At 37.5% G+C, this 20,517-nt stretch overlaps 1 protein-coding gene across 6 annotated transcripts in view; it reads left to right on the top strand.

The window, feature by feature from the left end:
• Positions 1-20,517, top strand: part of TRIP12 (thyroid hormone receptor interactor 12) — an 82,099-nt gene that overhangs the window by 29,233 nt on the left and 32,349 nt on the right. For 3 of the 6 annotated variants that reach the window (XM_074912709.1, XM_074912707.1, XM_074912708.1), the window contains exons 2-6: positions 495-641; positions 9,166-9,291; positions 10,263-11,062; positions 18,481-18,586; positions 19,726-19,862. In XM_074912709.1, the coding sequence (XP_074768810.1) occupies positions 544-641; positions 9,166-9,291; positions 10,263-11,062; positions 18,481-18,586; positions 19,726-19,862 (1,267 nt within the window). In that variant the 5' untranslated portion in view covers positions 495-543. The remainder of the gene's footprint in view (positions 1-494; positions 642-9,165; positions 9,292-10,262; positions 11,063-18,480; positions 18,587-19,725; positions 19,863-20,517) is intronic. The other 3 variants (XM_074912713.1, XM_074912712.1, XM_074912710.1) reach the window with 2 other exon arrangements.

The raw sequence follows: 20,517 nt of genomic DNA, 5'->3' as shown, positions 1-20,517 counted from the left end.
TGACTAGAGAAAGAGTGGTAAAAGCACAGTAGTTAAGTTACTTCTGTAATCCTGTGGATACAGCTGGTCATTCCTGAAACTGGTATTGTCATGTCCTACAGTGATAGTTAAAATACTTAAATACTATTGCTGTCTATCAAGCATTGAGTTTTACTAGTTAGTTTGTTTTTCATTAATGTTGACAAATACAAGTTCTCCTAAATTGCATTTGTCTTGTCTCATAAAATAATTATAGAAGTGTGCCAGGAAAGAAGTGTGGCATAGAATCATAGGATAGTTTGGGTTGGAAGGGACCTCTAAATGTCATCTAGTTTAATAGATCATCTGTATGCTATATATACTGAACACTGGTTGCTCTGTATTAAGGATCTAAAGAATCTCGGTTTTTGTCTTACGTTTTTGATTAAACAATAGCATTTTACATTTGCCTCTTGAGGCATGGCTGTGAGTCTTCATGTCATGTGTCTTATGACTATCTCTTTCTTGTCTTGCAGTGAATGATAGTGTCTAGAAAGGGTATGTCCCTTCAGGAGAGAGGTGCCAATGTCCAACCGGCCTAATAACAATCCAGGGGGGTCACTGCGACGTTCACAGAGGAACACTGCTGGGGCCCAGCCACAAGACGGCGCAGTAGGAGGAAGGTATGACTTATGTCTGTTTTAATGTATGAAAGCAAATTTGATGTGGTTTAATTAGAGAATTAAGCTTTCCACCCTGCAATCCAAGCACTGAAACTTGTGTAAAATTTCTTTACCTCTGAAATGGTCTCTGTACTGTTATTGCATGGGATGAAAACACTCAACTATGATGTATGTTCAGCTAGAATAGCAGTAGTAGATCTGTGGGGGAAAAGTGTAACTGAGCTATATTCCATAAATCATAGGTGGTAACATTCTTTCTTTGTCTTCCCTCATAACAAAAATATCTGGAGAGGATGGACAGACAAAGAAACTGGTATGTGAAATCTTGGAAAATTTGTGTCCCTGTTAGAGAAGACTGAATAACTGGCACACTTCTGTTCCCTTGCACTGTATATTAATTTGGTGCATAATTTTGAATTTTGGATAAATCAAGAATAAAAGGTTTGCCATCCTTTAATATACTTGTACTGGTGAGCAAGTGGATCAGGATGTTTGTTCTGTAAGCAGAACATGAAAAGAGTGAAGATCCTTGAAACTTTTTTTTTTATGGATGTAGACTGTGTAACTATTGCAGTGTCCTCTAAGGAATTAAGAGCCTTCATCTGAGTGAAACCTGTATGGATAAGTCTTCCTTCAATTTTGTTAAAATATTAGTCTAATGGAGAAAGGTTATAGTATCATGTTAGGCAGCATCTGTCTGTATCTTACTTCCTCAAAGGTGTTACTGATGCAATTGTTTGAATGTGTGTATCTTGGGTTTTTTGGTGTAAGAGTAATAAAATATTGCAGGTCAGTGGCACAAGATAACTTTCTTACTATGAAGGAATTGGGCTAAATGATGAAGACAAGGTATATTTCTTGCTGTTGTCGAAGAACAAAGTTACTGTTGAATGGATGAAGGAGGCTAGCTGTTTTTCTGAAGAACTTTGGAGGGGAATAATCCAATCTGCAAAATGCAACTTCACTGTTTCTAAACTAGTCTCTACTGTAGAAATGGAAAAACAGATGATACACACAAGGCTTCTGTCCTGGGTCTCTAGCATAAGGAAGGGAAAGCTGCTGCCTTATGTAACATTATTTTTCAAGCTAGAATTGTTTTTGGAGAATACCCCTTTAACTGAGGTATGGTCAACACTTCATTCCATTCTGTCTGTTCTGTGTTATCTCTACATCTGAATGAATGTTTTAAGTTAGATACTGCCTTACCAACTCTTTCCTTTTATGCTGAATTAGACCTGGGGTGGATAAGCCTCTCCCTAAAATTTAGAATTAGAGACAAGTTATTTGGGTATGGGGTGGGGGGATTCTTCTTCAGATAGCTACTGTTTATATAGTACACTACACTCTACGGTGAGTCAGACCAACTGAAGAATTTTAGGGGTAGCACTGTTTTCTTATAAGTTACACAGCTGGTCTTCTGGTGCATTGTGATCTTATGCTATCATACAGTGAATCAAGATCCAACATGTCTTAACTGACTGGACCTCTTCACCTCTCACCAAATCTGCATCAATCAGACTTCCATGAGCAAGAGTGTATTGCACTCCTGAACTATGTTGTTGACCTTTATTGGAACCAAAGTTCTTTGCTTAAGTAAAGCCGATGGAAGCTTACAATCCTCTTTGAAAATGTGGGCTCTTTTAGTATAGTACCTCGCCTGCCTTTCCATCTCTGAACAAGCTTTATTGACTGGAAAAGCATATAAAAAAGGCCTGGATAAAGCATGCTGGTTAATATAAATTATAATGAATTCCATTTTTTACTGTCTTTTGTATCTCCTCTTTAGTAAGCTGCTGGGCAGAAATGGCTATTGTACAAGGAACAATGTAAGACAGATCAATTGGGGCCTTGAAAAATTTGTAGATTAAATGGAAAGAGACAGGCTCTCGGATAACAGTCACTCTTTCTCTGGTTGCCTGTCTTTAGACAAACCTCAGGACTCATCCTTCTACGCATCTAGCATGCAGTGGGATAGGTGTTGTAGTTCTGTTGTTGAACAGTACGTAGGGTCTAGAGTTTACAGCTTGATGTACCTTCATTATGCCTTGATGTATTCTGGTGATACACACTGCTTTGGCTGCTATAGTTAAAAAAAGAAAAACAACAACCAAAACCAACACCCCACCCCAAACAAAACAAAAAACCACAACAAAAAACCCTACCCCAAAAAAACAACGCCAAAACCCCCAGAAAGCCAGCAAATCCTCCCCACAACCAAAACCACCTTCTCTTACATGAGTGTTTTTGGGACACTTGAGACACTTCACTTATTTCCAGTCTTTCTCACATTTGTTACCGTAAAGTGAAACTTCAATTTATTCCTTTAAATAGAATGAACAAACTGTGGGAAGATCACTTTCAATAATATGCACATATTGTGCAAATAACTGAACTCATGATGCGTCTATGCTAGTATTTTGGTTGGAGTTAGGAATGTTCTTTTGAAGCGGATCTGTCATCCTCACCAGCTGTGCTTTAGCTAACATCATGGAATGGCCTTGGAGCACTTGAATTGGAATCTTTTAGGAGAAAATGAAACTGGAAGTTATGCTGTAGGAGAACAGTTCATGCATCCTGATCACTTGTGGTTGTCATCTGATCTGCTTTGAAGTAGATAATCATTGAAATGCATAGGTAGTGGACATTAGTCCTTAATGGAAACTATCTTGTTTTACAAATTCTGTTGATCTGCACTACCTGTTGATGTAGTTGTACAGACAGTATGAGATTTTCTTTAGCCACTTTATTAGATCCACGTGTTTCTTAAAACAAATCAAATACCCAAACCCCCCCCACCCTCCCAAAAAAAACCCAACCCAAAACCCCCCACAAACCAACCCAAACAACCCCAAATCAACAAACAACTAGGATTGTAGAGGGAATTAAGGAGTAAGGTGAGTCTGCAGGGGGATGTTGCTTCAACCTAAAATTAGCCACAAAGTTTATAGGCAAATTTAAGGGCCACACCTTGTAAAGTGTTGGAGAAGGTTACTTCACTTTGGTCATAGATATGCAATCGTAACCCTTCGAGCAAGGACAAGTTTTGATACTGTCTGAACTTGTGTACTTGATTACATTTGTGCTTTGTATAAATAGCTTTCTAAATGGTGGAAATGCAGCAGCTTTTTTCTTAAAGCTTTCTTGTAGCTAAGGTGCATGCATTTTTAGAAATACAGATTAAGTGACAAAAACGCAGAGTTACTGCAGTTCTGTCACTTGTACTATAATTTCAGATTTTGATGTCAAATCCGCTAATCTAATCTGAGTGGTTGTAATAGCCCTAATTTTGCCTCCAACTCTTATGCTCTGACTGCGATAGACTTCAGTTGAGAAAGGTGTTAAAAAGGAGAGGCTGGAGAATGATATTGCTTCAAGCCAAAATGCTAATGCATGTCCTTCTGTAGTCTTTAGATTTTTTTGCATCTTAAAGGTCGTCTTTTTAAAACTTTATCAGCTCAACCTGATGAGCAGCTATTGTTCACTTGCAGACTTTGGAAATGCCAAACTCCTCTCTGGTCTAGTATGTAAAACATAAATGCCGGATTATCTATCCTCCTGTGACATCTAACACTGGCAGATTTGGCTTAACCTGGAAGCAACAATGCAAACCCATTTTCCTTTAGACTGGGTTTCTTTGATGTCACCCTAATAAGATCAATACTTGCAGTCAGAATGACCAGGGGATACCCGTAATGTGGTTTCTGCTCGGGTTTTGCTAGCAATTTCACACTCAACACTAACTTGATAGGAGCTTTGGGTGTTTGAGTTTTATGGTTGCATTTGCTTAAAAAACCCCAGTGATGCTAGGCTCACAGTGTAGAAAGATAGTTGCAGCACAAATTTAAAGTAAACTTAGCATCCATGATGTGTGTTTTCTCTAAAAGAATCAAGGGATGTATGTTTGATTACAGATGTATAAACCAGTGAACTGTCTTCCCCCACCCTGTAGGTGCATACCAAATTGGCCTTGGTGAAGTTGAGTTAATGTGATTTTTTTCACTTTCTGTTGTCACTAGTGATGTTGAAATAACTTTCTGCTTTCGTGGAAATTGTAGTTCTGACTTGCTTTACTACCAGATTGAGAAGTATTCTGTGTTATCCTCCTAATTTAGAATTACTGTTAGGACAACACCTTCCTAATTGTACAACATGAACCCTTATCTAAACTATCTTTTCCAGCACTTTCCGTTGAAGGATGACTTTTTGCAGGTTTGCAAGGAAGGAATAATGATACTAAAGCTTCCCTTTGCAGCAGTAAACCGAAGAGGAGTGGGAAGCAGATGCATTAATGAGAGCATTCTTTTCCTGGGGGCAGGAGGAGAGGGGGTGGAAGGTACTTGCTGTCACTTTAACTGTATCTACATTGTCACCATGTGTGTTGAAGAATTGTGCCCTTGTGGCTTACGTTGCCAGTGATGCCACAGTATTTACTTAGAATGTGAGCAATTTGCAAGTGATATTGTGAGGCACACAATAAGATCTTTTCTGAAAGTGATGCGGTTGGCTGTTCCTTTCAGATGTGAGCAGTGTTTTAGTACTTGGTATGGAGCAATGAAAGTGGACCTATGTACTAGTTATGCAAAACTTTAACTTTGTTTTTAGTTGCATGAAATGACAGTGGTGCTTATCTTTCAATCTGCATATTGTCACTCTTCTGAAACCTTAGGAGCAGCAGTATTTAAGTAGAGATATTATTTTAACATAAGTGATTGGTATGCTGTTGCAGTTGCCTGTGGAAGTATGATACTTTATAAAAACTTTAAGTTTTCACAATATAATATATACATGTGTTTGTGCATTTGGGATTGAAGGCTAAATAAGAGATCCTTGTTAGCTGCATAGAGGACATTGGTATAAGCAGAATCTGGAAAACAATTTGGTCTGACCCTTTTCAAATACTAAAGTAAGAAGAACACTTTTTTTCAGTTACATTATTTTTGTTCTGAACAGGTTTTGATTTTGGACCAGTCTTGATAATATGTTAACTTTTAACATCTTACCTGAGACTTGTGTAAAAACTAAATTAGAAGTTTGCATTGGTAGGGAAGATGAGTAGAGTATTTGAGGAGAGAAAGTAGGGTTTTTTTACACAGCTTAGTTCATCTTTGCGATTGCTTTTTTTCATCTCACTTATGACAGAAGTAGAAGAGTGTTCAGCTTTGTATGCTTCATGTTTGTAGGCATTTAATACCTCACTCTCAGCTGCTGAGGAACGTGACTTAAATGAAACACTTTGTTTATTAACTAACTTCAGAAGGTACTTTTTTTTCATACACATGGAGTAACTCCTTGCAGACAGGTTCTAGTTGATTCCTTTTTATGGTTTTGCTAAGGAATGCTAAGGGCTGGTAGTTTCCACAAGATTATTTATATGAACACTGCAAACTAAATGGTGGGTCACTTGGCAACTTCTTATGTGTGCTACTCAAAACTGGGTGTCTACCTATGAATAAAAACATTTATCAGCAGACAGTTTTGCCCAATTGAGTGAAGCCTTGGAGTGGGTTATGAAACTGCCTTTAATTTGGGTGGGGGGTGGCAAAACTAAGAAAATCCAAAGCAACACTTGAAGGTGCAGCAAGCACTCTTTATTTCTGGATTGCAAATAGAAATGGACAAACATAAGATCATAAATTTTCCAGCAACAAGTCTAAGTTCCTCACTACTGGCAAAAAGGTAAATATTTAAGTGAAGCTTCTGAATGAATGATATGTTAATGGACAGGAATAAAGAGCTTGTAACTGGGTAAGTTATGAGATAAAAGCCTTGAATTATGGACAAAACTACAGGTAGCTCACAGCCTTTAACAAGAATCAATCTTCTAGCTGCCCAGGTACCTTTCATAGCACTTAGTTCTCCAAGCATTATCTTTTTGTTTCTAGCTCACTAGACTATTTTAACTACCTTTGTATGTAAGTTAACTTTAAATGAGACCTGAAGTTGCTATTGTCTTGTGTACCTTCTCTTTGCAACACATGGAAAGGGAATGATTAAACTCAAAGAATGACAAGTGAGAACACAGTAGACCTTTAAAAATAAAATTAAAAAAACCTCCTGATCAGTTTTGACTCCCTATTTGTTAGGTTTCTAGTGTAACCTTTCTGCTCTGGCTGTGAGTGTTATTTTTACTGATAGTTTGACAGATAGAGAAAATAAAGCAAATGTAAATAGTCTGCACAATACAGTATTCAGGTTCTCCAGGATATGGTTGTAGCTTTGGTCTACACAAATTGGATATTGGTATGAAATTGTTTGTAAAAACTTCAGAACCTGAAGGGGTTAAAGGGGAAAAGTAAGAAGCCTGAAACAAGTGGAAACTTCTCAGTGCATGATTTAAGTACTTGGTATTTTGATGTATTGCTTTAGCCATAATTTAGTTGAAAAGTTATTTGTGTTATATGAGTAAATTATTGCCATAATTTAGTTGAAAAGTTATTTGCGTTATATGAACACTTAAAGCACTAAGCTGAATCCAGTTCTAATTAAAGCAAAACAAAAATCTTTAAGGGAAAACAGCCTTTTAAATTATACTTCAAAAGAAATGAACCCTAATCAGTTGGCTTACATAAAAAAATAGATTCCTTCCAAGTGTAAATTATGTAATAACTTCTGTTACTCCCATAATAAAAACATTTCAAGGGAAAATTAAATTTCACACCTTAATTTTTTGCGGGGAGAAGGAAAATCCAAACACTGAGTATCAGGTGAAACATTCCCAAGTTTACCTTGATGGAGTTTACTATTGTGAGCTAAAGTTCTGACTTTTATTTCACTTGCTCTTGATAGAAAAATTGACTTCTTCTAGTATGTGAAGTAAAAACAAATTACTAGAATATGGAGAAGATGCTGTTAATCTTTTCAGACTGTTATGCTCTTAGAAAGATGAACCACAGAATATGTTTTGAATATGTGCTGTCTAGGTGTATTCTCACTCAGTCACTGAAACTGATGAATACTTCAGAAGAAAATGAAGGAAAGTTATCAAGAAAAACAGTAATATTACCAAATTTTTACCATTTCAACTCTGTAAGCATATTATCATGTGGTTATTGCTTAGGTGATTAGACTTGGTACTTTTTTTCCTACTAAGGCTTCTGTTTAAGTTTGTGTTGAAATCCTTAAGAGGATGGTGAAACTTTCTGGTCAATAGGTGGTTTAGCTCTGTTTTTGCTACTATATTTTTGGCATTTCCTTGGAAGAAGCTATTTGAAAGCTTTTACCTCTTACACTTTTGGCCTAAACGTTTTGATGTTTGGGGTCATGGGTAGGAGCAGGACACTTAAATATGAAATCTACATTTCTCCCCTCCCCTTCCCCTCTGTGATTCAAAGATGTTTGCATAACTTGGGTCAAAGGACTAGATAGCCTAGGTTAATAGCATGTCAGCATATAATCAGGAGTTCTTTAACTTTGAAACATGGCTTCTTCGAGCTTTAATACTACACTAGTTTGAGATTTTATAAAGGGTAGTGGTGCTTGGGGTTTCTGTATAGGTAGGATATGAGCAGTAGAGTCTTCTTCTGGTGACAGCTTAGCCAAAAGTGTGTTTTGTCCAGGGAAGTACAAGTGAGATGTCTCTTGCCTTAGCAATTATTACTATTACTTATTTTTCTTAATCTTATTATAACCGTGCTGTTTTACATGCTGATGAGCTGTCTCTTCTGAGTCTTGCAGATGGTAATTCTGATTGGTTTTGAAAATAGACATGGAATATGTGAAGATATAAATTAATACTTAAATTTTTTCTATGGTATAGTATGATCTTTGTCCTCCAGTCAGATCTCATGAAATAAACCATTTTTTGCATGCAGCTGAAAGCTGCTTGAAAGACCTCTTGTAGTTAATTCCTTTCTCTATCACAGGTTTCCTGTTTTATCTGAAGGCCTTCATTGGTAGCATGTGTTTCTTCATTCCTCTTACTTCAGCTGTTACTAAACAGCTCTCAATCATTTGAATTTGTGGATCTGCAGCCAGAAAATAATTGGCAGGGTTGAACTTTCCTACTGAGTGGAACTAGTTGCATTCCCATTCCAAGCATTTGATTTTCCTAAATGGAAGAGTAAAGAAACAAACTTGTAAACACTCGTTAACGGGGTAAAATCTTACCGCATGTAATCTTGAGGTTGATAAGTGTATATCTGTTTTTGAGAAGAGGTCTTTGGCAGGTGCCCCAGTCTTGTGCCATAGCATGCTGGCTTAATGCTTAGGTGAATAATTTAGTAATCTTGCACACCAGAAAAATTTGAACTTATCTGCACAGCTCAGGTGTGAGAAGATGTTTTAGTCATTTAAAATGACTAAAGAACTGTGTGCTTTACAAAACAGGTACACTGGTGGTGATTTGTAACTGCACCAGGTGATACTTTTGAAATATTGCTGTAATGTTAGGGGTTGATATTGAAAGGTTTGAAGCTGTAAATTAATATTTGTAAATACTCCAAAAAATAAATAATAATTCCACCTACAGGTTTGTATCTGTATCTTGGAATCCTGATAGCTTTCTGTTTTGACTTTCTGCTGACAGGTCACATTTAGGGCAGGCAAAACATAAGGCACATAGCCCTCCTGAGAGTAGAAAATCTATTTCAAAGACACCGAAAGTGCAGTCTAATACTACTTCTGAGCAGTCCAAGGGACACTTTTCTAAAAGGTAATTGCTCTTCATATTTATATGTTAACCAGTGTTATTTGCGCTTCACAACTGTGTATAATACGTCTAGTTATACAGAGTTCTTATAAAATGTATGACTAATAGATTTTATCTAATCTAGATATTGCATTCAGTGGATGTATTTCAGTGTTTTGCGTTCTGTTTGTGATATTTTTTTTTTTGTTTTTCTAATTCACCAACTAAGAGCATTCCATCAGTGATGGGGAGGAAATGACTTCTGCATAACTAGTCCTGGAATACTTGCAAGGTCTTTCTCCCCTTTTCTGGCTTCATATTGGGGGAAGATTGCCCAAGGAGTTCTGAGCACTGTCTTGTATTTGTGGAAACATGTAATAATCTAAAGTATGCCTGTGTTCAGGGTCATCATCTCGGTCATACTTTGCTCTTCATACATTTTTGCTATATGCACACTGGAACAGTTTTCTATCATGTAGAAGATAATTTTGCCATTTTTTTGTGATTAATTACGTTAGTTTCAAGATTGAGAAACTATCCTTTCATTAAGAGCCTTTCTTGAACTAGAATCCAGTTACAACTAGTTATGCATTACTCCTTACTCTCTTGTGGAACTTCTCAAACTTTCAGATAATAGCTTCATGGCTTTCTTTTTTCTTTCCTTTCTTAATCAGTTCAACATATCTATAAAAAAAATAAAATCAGATAGTAAAATCTATCTACATTATCTCATATATTTCTCTTTAAAAAAAAAGCAGTGTACTATGCTTTTATTCTGCAATTTATTTTAGTTTTCATGCTAGAAAACGTTTGCAATATGACTGTTCTCATACACGCATGGGGTTTTTTTCTTGTTTCAGTGTAGACTCAATAATCAACTTTGTTTCTTACCTGTGGTTTCCTTTATTATTAGAGAATGATATTTATCTTGCAAAACTGTTGCAACTGAGATTTCTTGAGTTCAACATTAATGCTGTTCCTGCTTACTTTTACAGAGGCTGTAGTTCATCTGCTGTTTTAATACCACAAGAAGAAGATCCGGAGAGAGTCAATACTTCAGAAAAGCAAAAAACGGGGCAAGTGCCTAAGAAAGACAATTCTCGAGGAGTTAAACGCAGTGCTAGTCCAGATTACAGGAGGACCAATTCTCCTAGCTCTGCTAAAAAACCCAAAGCACTTCAACACACTGATACTTCCTTGGAAACTAATAAGCCACATACTAAATCTAAGAGAAGACACCTAGACCAAGAACAGTCGAAGTCTACACAATTGCCATCAACAAGCAAGGCTCACACCAGAAAGGGTGGAGCTGCTGGTAGCTCCCGAAGTCAGAAAAGGAAAAGGACAGAGAATCTGTCTTGTATAAAGAGTGGTTCAGCTGTTGAATCAACTGGCGCTGAAGAAAAGTCAGCAAAACTCTCCAAGCTGGCTTCAAAATCGGTGACCTCAGCCAAAGCTGGGTGTAGCACCATCACTGATTCTTCTTCTTCAGCTTCCACATCCTCTTCCTCTTCTGCTGTTGCCTCTGCTTCTTCTACTGTTACTCAGGGTGCCAGAGTGAAACAGGGAAAGGACCAGAATAAAGCTAGACGTTCCCGTTCTGCATCCAGCCCCAGTCCAAGAAGGAGTAGCAGGGACAAAGAACCAAGTAAAACAGGTGGCTCTTCAAAGTTTGACTGGGCTGCTCGATTCAGCCCAAAAGTCAGTCTGCCTAAAACAAAACTGTCTCTACCAGGCTCTTCCAAGTCAGAGACATCAAAACCTGGACCTTCAGGACTACAGGCTAAGCTAGCAAGTAAGTTCTTTTGGGGAAGAATTAAGCATGTATGTTTCACAATCAAGTCTTCTAAACAAATTTCAGGCTTCCTGGGATCTTCATTGAGAAATTTATTTCTAGTGTGTTCTGCTGAGCTTTGAAGTAAAGCTGTGCCTGAAACTATTTATAGCTAAAGCAAATTATTTAAGTACAGTCAGTGTTCTATAAGTTTAAGTTGCTTCTGTGTCTTGCAAATCAATTTTAAAAATAAAATATATGCAAAATAGTTGGGTGTTGTGATGGGGCATATATGTTACAAAACTCTTCATTATATTCTTCCTGTCACATTTTTTTCTCCTCATTTTCATAAGCTTTCATGAAGTGGGAGTAATAAATGTTGGAAAACAAATAGATAATACATGGTTTCTTGTTTCAAGACCACTTTCCTAATTTTTCCTTACTGTGAGAATTTCTGATGTTACTTTAAGAACAGTAGTCTTTTAAACCTGGTGTACCTAGTGCCTGCGACATTAGTCACTTTTTTTTAAATTGTTCTAAAATATGTCCTCTCTGGTGCTGGATTTGAGTAACAGGTACTGTTCTGGGACACTGTCACTGGGAAATAGAGGCTGTCTCCAAGCAAAACACCTGCTTGCTAGTGTGCAGATATGCTTGTAGCTCTGTTACATTGAACAAAAATTTTTGAAATGCATCATGCTGCCTTTGTGTACAGTACGATTTATAGCATGTATCCTCTAAAACTTGATTTAAGAAGCTGGTTTCCTAAGCTTCCTTACTGTTGTTCCTTTACCTAGACCTGAGTACAAGCAGGCTGTCCCAACTGGAGCAAGATCTGTAGTTAATATTAATGCAGGCAATAGGTGAAATAAACATGAGCAACTGTATGTTTTTCTCTCTAATCAAAATAGATTTAATTGCCCTAACAGGCTTGATTTGGATAACTGGCATAACTGGCATGACTGGAGTATTGATTCTGGGGTGCCCTAACATAATTGACTAAGAACAGCACAGGGGAAGAGGAGAGAGGTTATTTTCTTTGTAACAAGGTTTTGACTACTTGCTTCATGGTTCAAGACTTACAGGATGATGAGTTCCAGAGGAAAAACTCTAAATGTGCACAAGGTGGATTGAGGGGGAAGTGGCAGGAATTGAGCAAGAGTGAGACTAACCAACAAGTTCTTAGCTAAGCCTGTCCATGTTATAGGCAACTTTTTAGCAATGAACAAGAACGATAGGGAGGAGAAAGAATTTACCTCCAAGTGAACAATGAGAAGGTAATGGTAGAGAGTGATTTATGTTCTGCAAGGAGTGAGAAGGGGAAGGGTGGGATAACACCATGTAAGTGGCGTGTGAGTTGAGTAGCTTGAAAAACAGCATTGAGAATATGCGTATAAACTGTCTTCACAAAGAATGTACTGAGAAAGCCAGCCTGACTAGTCTTAGCTTTTCCATGACCTGCCAGTTATCTTTTGCAAAAAGATAAACAAGTTGGACTAAGACATTCAAGTATATGTCACAAAATCAAGTTGGTATGAACTGTAGGGATGTCTGTATATGGATAAAAAGTTACTGGTAAGGGGCACAAAGCATGGTGAGACACCTTTCCAGACTCAGTAGAGGGTTGAAATTACTTTCTCTAGGTAGTATTGCAATTTGAGGAGAGAAAAAAGAAGTACTAACAGGTGATACTAGGAAGTCTAAAATGTATAATGCATCTTTATTTTACTGTAGATTACAGCAAAACTTAATCCAATGGTGGTTACACTGAATATCACTGATCAGAGTAAGTGATTGTACTGGATATCACTAAGAGTGAGAACTCAGCCTAGAATAGAAGTGTTAAATTATGATGTTTTTGAATAGTCTCAGCCTTTCAAATAGTGCATTAGAGCTCTTTGACAACAGATTAAAGAGATCTTGGAATCAGTAGTAACTTGTTAACTCAGCCCTCTTTTTAAAGGAAAAAATAACTTGTCTGTCACACAGCTTCACTGTCTTGAAAAATATCGGGACAAATTTGAAATATTTAAACAAAATATGCATTTTGGATAATGGTGAGAAGCATCAAGAAAATATTAAGAAAATAAACTTCCAGGGTAGGTTTTCAAGGAAGAATGGGTAAGTTGAAATTTATTTTCTGTAGCAAGCAAGTAGCCCCTAGAAGATAAGGGAGCAGAAGTGAGTGATTTTTTTTCACACATACATTAACAGCTTTCTAAAGCAGTAAGGCAAACAGTGATCTGGATTAAATTATTGAGGTGTATGTTCCTCTGTCTGCGAACATGTCTTTGGAAGTCATAGTAATCCTGTGTAGAAAGTGAAAGCTAAAACTCAGTAGTCTTGTATAAGGGTATAATATGAAACAGATGTTTGAAGTAGGGCTTATAGAACTAGTGGGATATAAACAAAAAACAAACATGCAAACTCTATGAGGAGCTGCAGAAACTTCAAGTGAAATGATGGGGAGAGTGGTTCTAGGAAGAAAACTGAGAGGGGACATTCTGGCTAACATGGTCAGTCATGTCTACATAAGTGTGGTGCTGTTCATTCTGTGTATTGCAGTTTAAGAAGTACAAGAGAATTACTAGTAGTTGTGATCTTTGAAAGAAAAACTAGAAGAGCTGAACTGGCTTACTCTACTGAAGAGAAGAATGAGGAGAGACTTGGTTGCTACCTTTGCAGAAGCTTTTTGACATATTGCAGGGGAATACCCTGAGGTTTCTTGTCCAGCCCTCACTGTATAATTGATAGGTGTTAAATGCATCCAAGATGACTTTCAGCGTTGTCAGCTGCACAGCAGTCTAACTTATCAGTGATATCACTGAAAAACAGGTATTTGTTAGAAGAATAAAAGCAGGCTGAAGTTTTTCACCTCTATTCTTGTAGCTAAATATTTCTTGATGGGAAGGGGAAAATAAAAGCAAGTTCCTTGTTCTGCTCTCTTGATTTCATTGTTTTCACTTCCCTTTTAAGCCCTATATTTGGTTGGGGCTTTTAAAATGTTGCAAATGACGTTATCTCACTGCTTATGTAACAATATAAAACCAAGTTTAATTATGTCACTGTTTTTAGGGAGGAGAAATCTCTACTGCCCTTTCTGTAGTGTCTTGTGGCCCTTAAGTAGGAAGAAGCTGACAATGATGGCTGGGACAATGTTGAGAGCAGGGTAACTTACGGTAACTGTCCCTGACCGAGAAGCCTCTACCTAGTACTTTAAGGTCTGGGAGGCTGGAGAGGTTACTGGTATACACTGGAAAGCCATATGAAGGTGAACACAGAGTGTGAATGGTGCATAACTCCTATCTTTAAGGAATTTTGCAGAGGTGGGGGAGGAAAGAATCTGAAAATACCTTTGAAATAGTTTATTAGGGGTTGTGGGTGACAGTGCTGTCTGTGTGGTCATTAGAGCCTTAGAGTTGTGGATTTGGGATTGAGGAGATGACTATCTTGGAGATACTTGGTTTAATTGGGGTGATGGGCTATGTATAATCGAGAGCTGGGGGTGTTTGGGATGGTACTGAGGGAGGGAAATAGCGGAGTATTAGAATGACAGGAGGTTGTCTTGCCTTCCCTTGCCACAGCTATTTTCATGTTATCTTTACTGTGTGATGAGAGCAGCCCAACACAGGAGCCAATCTGAAGTCTAACCTTCCAGTCCTAACAAGTAAATCTCTACTGATTTATCTTTGAGTTGCACAGAAAGGGTTTTACAGGCTATGTACTGTGAAATTTTGACTAACTTTGATTTGGCTTGGGTAATACACTCAGACTTAAGTGAATTCAGTTCAGCTGCTTTCAGAACTTTTTTCTTTCATGCACCAAAAAATGCCTTAAAATGCTGATCAGTAAACACACTTAAATGTGAAGATGTTCTTAAGACTTTTTTTTGTTTTGTTTTATTTTTGTTAGGCTGTGCTGTTTCAAGTTTAGCCTGTTTGGGTCTATTTTCCTTCTGAGTCATTAACATGAGTGTTTGGCATGCAAATAGGATGATGTCAGGCCATAAGCAATATATCTATTTGCTATAAGGAAACCTGTGCCTCTGCTTTATTTCTAAAGTTTACATCAGAAGTTAGAGCAGTTGCTGAATGTAAACTGCTCAAACTTGATATTATTCTGGTTTATTAAAAGTCCATCTCTGTTGATAACTTTCACTAGCTCTTTGAAACAGATCTCTTGGTGATAGCTCTGTATATTACAGAAATGGTGCTGAATAAACAACTTCTGAGTATGAACATCAAACCAATTCCTCTGAAAGCCCTTCCTGTCTGTCTTACGGCAGTATGACTGGTGCTTTCCTTCATCAGGCAGTCACAGGGCATCTCTAATCTCCTATCTCTGAATGCTGGTTGTGCCTTATTTACCAGTGAAGGCTTGGGTCTCTTAGCCTCCTGCAGCTCCTCAGCTGGGAGGCCATGCTAGCAGTGTGTTAAGGGGGAGATCAAATTTTTGTGACAATGTGAGTGAAAGGAAGAAGGTTCAGCCCTGTGCTGAAGAAATTAGCAGTCCTGAGCTTATGGTATTGGGAAGATTCAAAGGATTTGCAAAAGGTGCAGGTGGTGAGATTGACTTAAGCCTTCTTAAACAATGAACTTTAAGGGCACGGAGTGGCGTTGAACAGCAGGAAGGGAACAAGCTCTGAAAAGTCTCTTTGCTTCCTTTTTAACCTTTGAAATTAATAGAGGTAGGTGGAAGCTCCTATGTGACCTGGTAGATATCAGAGGTAGAGAAATAAAGACTTGAGACAATGAGAAACGTGCAAAAAGATCAGACACATACAACATTCTTCCTGAGCAGCAGGAGAAAATGAGTTCAACTCTTCTGGGTGCTCAGGCTGTGATGTATTCTGCAGCTCATCCACCAAGCAGTAACTGGCTAACTCTACATTCTCTAAAACCTGCTTACTGAGGTAATTCAGTTTAAAAGAGATGGCTGAGCTAATTTAATGCCTCTTACAGAAAAGGACAGCCCATTTCAGAGCTTCATTGCTTTACTGCTTCATGGTGTCTGTGCTCATCTGATCTGTGTTAAGCAAGTTCAGCTCACCAAACTGGCAGGATGCTAATGGTACAAGAAAGTGAGCATCAGGTGTGCACTTTGTGCTTCTTGGGATTGGTACCATACTGTTAAGCAACAGCTGTTTGGTGAAACCTTTGCCCTTAGCAGAATTCCTGTTTTGATACAAGTTAAGTCAATCTTGCTTCACATACAGTGAATGTGTGGTGTCTCCTTGATAGCCTATTACCAAGCTGATCTAAAGTCACTTAATATTTAGGTCTACTACTTGAAAATGAGTACCCAAAGATTTGAAGTAATGTGGCATGTTGATGTACAGAATTAAAAGGTATTTGTATATTTTTCCATGAACTTTACTGTAAGAAGTTAATTAACATATTCTTCTATATGTAAAGCAAAAGTACATCTCACTTAGAAGTTTGCCACACAGTTATAGGTACTGAGTAGCCTGTTTTTCCATACATGTAATATGAACCCAGAGTGGTAAACACGTTTTATCTGTGGAGCAATACAGTGCTACACCTAGTGCCAGTTAAAGCATGTGTTTTCTACTGTAAAATATAACTAGCTGAGGGGAGTTTTACTGTATCTGTGCACTTCTAGTACTTGAGAAACTTGGATAGCTATGACATAGGATCCTACAACTGTTTCAAACTACTTTTGTCTTGCATCTCTACTTTCATAACACACTTTTTTTGTGTCGTGTTTCCCCCTCCCCCTGGTATCTTACATAATGACTGACCCTATTTACATACAGTATTTCTGTTGTACCAAATTCAATTTTTGGTTTGAAAGCGTACATAGTAAAAATGTCACTGCTTTTTAAAAATATTTGAAATAGTTATGTATTTTTTTCTGTATGTGCAGATCATCTGAAAATTTAAGTGGTTGGCCTGATTCAGTTTGGTGCTGGATGACTGTTAAAGAACCTTGTTGTTTTCTTAAGGCTGCCAAATTTCCTGAGTTAGTAAGCAAGATGTGTGGTAAAGACATGAATGTCGGGTTAACCTTCATCTATGTGGAACCGCACATGGCATTGTGTTCCTGGCTCAGATATAGTGTAGTATTTGAGAGGACAGGCTATTGACCAGGTCAGGAACATCTTTTCAGATCACTTTCCCTTTTCCATTATATATCCAGTCAGAAGCTGTGTAGTTATCACTTTATCCCTCAGTACCACAGCTCAGTATTCCTGGATTGGTTTAGGATTAAGGAAATAGACAGGAGCCAGTTTAATAGGTAAAGTGCTGGAAAGCATTAGGTATTTAAATATGTTTTGTTTCTGCTTTATTGCCAGAAGAGGGAGCAGTGATCTAACTTTCTCATCTTTTCAAAATTCTTTACATCTGTTCTAGTAATAGTATTTCAGAAGTGTATATTGTGGGGTTCTCTTATTTATTGCAGGGGTGGGAGGGAACTAAAATGTAAAGCTGGCCCTGATAAGGATTTTTAATTTTTGACATGATAATTCTCAGCCTTTGGGTTTGGAAGCTGTTATGGGATATTTCAGCCTGATAGTAAGCTTGTTCAACATCTGATAATTTTATATTGCATGGGGTTTTGTGTGTTAAGACTTGCCTGGTTCTGTGGTGGGTTATATCATCAGAACAATAGCTTTATAACCTAGAGCAAATTAATATTAGTTGGGTCAGTCTTTAACAGTCCAAATACTTCTAAATTAAAAACTTGACAACTTCTTTTCCAAAGCTGTGAAGATGTGCTTGGTTATTTGGCTCAAGGAAGACCTTATGACAGTGATAAGGGTTGAAGGGATGTAGTTAAAATAGGAACATGAATAATATATAGGACAGATCTCAATACTGGTAGTGTTTGACTCCTGGAGGAGAGTATGGTTTTAATTTAAGTCAGTTATTCTTAAACCATACTAATGTGAATTAAACTGTCTAAAAATTATAATTCAGCTAATGAAGATTAAGTTTATGCTGCACAGATTTATTTGGAGGTGCAGGAAAACAGATGCAACCACCACTGCCCTCCCCCCTCAGCATAGAGTGGGTTTTTTTCCCTTCTTTTATCTAAAGCTAAAGCGTTTTCTTTTTAAGTGTTTTGAACATCAACATGTGGAAATAATAAACTTGTATCCTATAATGTGATAATCTGTTTAGCATATGAAACACAAGCTCTTCTATAACTGTAGTGTGTAGGTTAGGAAAAGGTATCTAGGTAACCACTTGGAGTTTCTTATTACTTTACTTTTCCTCATTATTTTGAGTTAATATACGAACCTTTCTTTTACTGGTTCAGTGCAAGGTGACTAAAAGCTGATGTGGGCTTATTGTGGTTCTTATGTAGAAGCTGTTATTCTACATGGAAGTTTCCTGTACACAGAAATTTCATTTCTTTGTAGAACTGCTGTGTATTTAAAGACTGATTTATTCTATTCTTTACATATTACATAGGTCTAAGAAAATCTACAAAGAAGCGCAGTGAATCACCACCTGCTGAGCTCCCCAGTTTGCGGCGGAGCACACGGCAAAAGACCACGGGCTCCTGTGCTAGCACCAGGTAAAAATTAAGATAATGAAACATGATTACTGCAGTGGATTGATATTAATGTCGTTTTCATGCATGAAAACTGGCTTTGTCTATCTCTTTGCTATTGCAGAAGTAGCTGTAGCTTTTCAGGCCTGCTGGGTTACTCTACATCAGTGTCATGGGTAGCACATAGAATTTATCTGAGCCATGACAATGGAGGGAAAGAAATGTCCAAAGTCAGTATCACAGATTTAAATAATCCTTTCCTTGGGGAGGTGTTGTTTAAAAAGGTACTAAACACAAAGAAGTGCTAAACTACTGTCCATCATGAATAATACAGGACTACTTTGAAAAAGGAAAGACTTCATGGTATCACACAGGAGTCTGTTTTAATAGTGTACGTTGTTAAGCTGACTCAGCTTGTCAGCAGTTGTGTTTGAACAATATTATGAATATCTAAGTACTTAATATACTTTCTGATATAGGGGAAAATTACTCCTGAACAAATAATTTAAAACAGCTGGTAGATTAAATGGGAGAGTAAATGTGTACCGTGACGCAAACAATTTTTGTAGTTGCATGTATTCTGAAGCTAGATTTACAAAGCCTTAACAACTTTTTTTTCTTACATCTAAACTACGTTTAGTAGTTCCAGCATAACTTCCTTTTCCTCTTCCATGCCATTAAAAAAAAAAGCTTCCGAAGTCTGATTCTTTTGTCAAGTGTGCATTTGAATTTGACTGTTTATTTTGTAGACATATATATTTGTAGGGGTGATGATGGTAGTTTTTAAAAATGCAAATTTAAAAAGGCTCATGTCCTCAAACTTGTTCTGGCACTGAAAACCAAATTGCACATCAGAGTTCTCTTTGCTTTCAGTAGTTCAGAACTTTCATTTAAAGACAATTACCCTGTTATCAAACTTCTGTGAAGGTTATAATGTAAGGACCTAGCTGTAATGCATCTGTATGAACTATCACCCCCACGGTGCGGTGCAAGGGGGGAAAGATGAGTTGGATGATTTTGTGAAGACTTTCTTATGTGAATCAGTTTGTGCAACTTTGTGGTAGTGATCTACAAAAATGTTATGTGGTATTGAGTAGTCTCACATTAATAAATCTCTTGTCTTAGTTCATAAGGTCTGAAACTTGTGTTTTTTGAATCTTTAGTCGGCGAGGCTCTGGCCTGGGCAAAAGAGGAGCAGCTGAAGCTCGTCGACAGGAGAAGATGGCTGATCCTGACAACAACCAGGATGGAGTTAACTCTTCAGCTGCACGTACAGATGAGGCTCCCCAGGGAGCTGCAGGTAAGAAGAAATTCCAGTGGAAACATTTGTAGTATAGTTGCTGATACAAACTTCTTTGCATTTAAAAACAATTAAATGGATTAAGTTCTGGGGAGAAACTATTTAGGCTAGCATAGACAGTAAGTAATTCTGGAAGGCTGTTCGGCGAGAGGGACCTTTACTTTTGAATCTGATCTCCTGGATGACTGGTACATGTTTCAGTTTGCTTTTCTTGTAGTCTCCAAACTATGTCCAATAAAGCAGACTTTAGTTTTAAAAATGTAACTTCAGCTGGTGCCACATAAATTACTTGTAGTGCCAACCAAAGAGACACCAAAGTATTCAGAATACAAAAGGCATGTATTTACCTGTAAAAGCTCTTTTGTAACTACTCATAAATATTCTATAAGTTTTCTGCTGAGATTGCGAGCATGTCTGTACTGGAGAAATGTGTGATGAAGTTAAATATTCTTACTTGCACGGTCCTATTAAGTGGTATCTAATTTTATCATCTAGTCCTAATCAGTAGTGAGTTCAGAGGAGCTTTCCAGCAATTATGATAGATTGTAGAAAGTCTTAAATGTTCTCTGCTTAAAGATAACTACATCAGTACAAAAAGTCAGAATTAATGGGAACTAAGTGTAGCATAACACTCAATTAAGAAAGGCATAAATTT

Source organism: Athene noctua, chromosome 8 (assembly GCF_965140245.1).
Source record: "Athene noctua chromosome 8, bAthNoc1.hap1.1, whole genome shotgun sequence".
In the NCBI taxonomy this organism is placed as follows: domain Eukaryota; kingdom Metazoa; phylum Chordata; class Aves; order Strigiformes; family Strigidae; genus Athene; species Athene noctua.
Note: the sequence above shows the minus strand (reverse complement) of the source record. Positions and strands in the feature narration are given on the sequence as shown.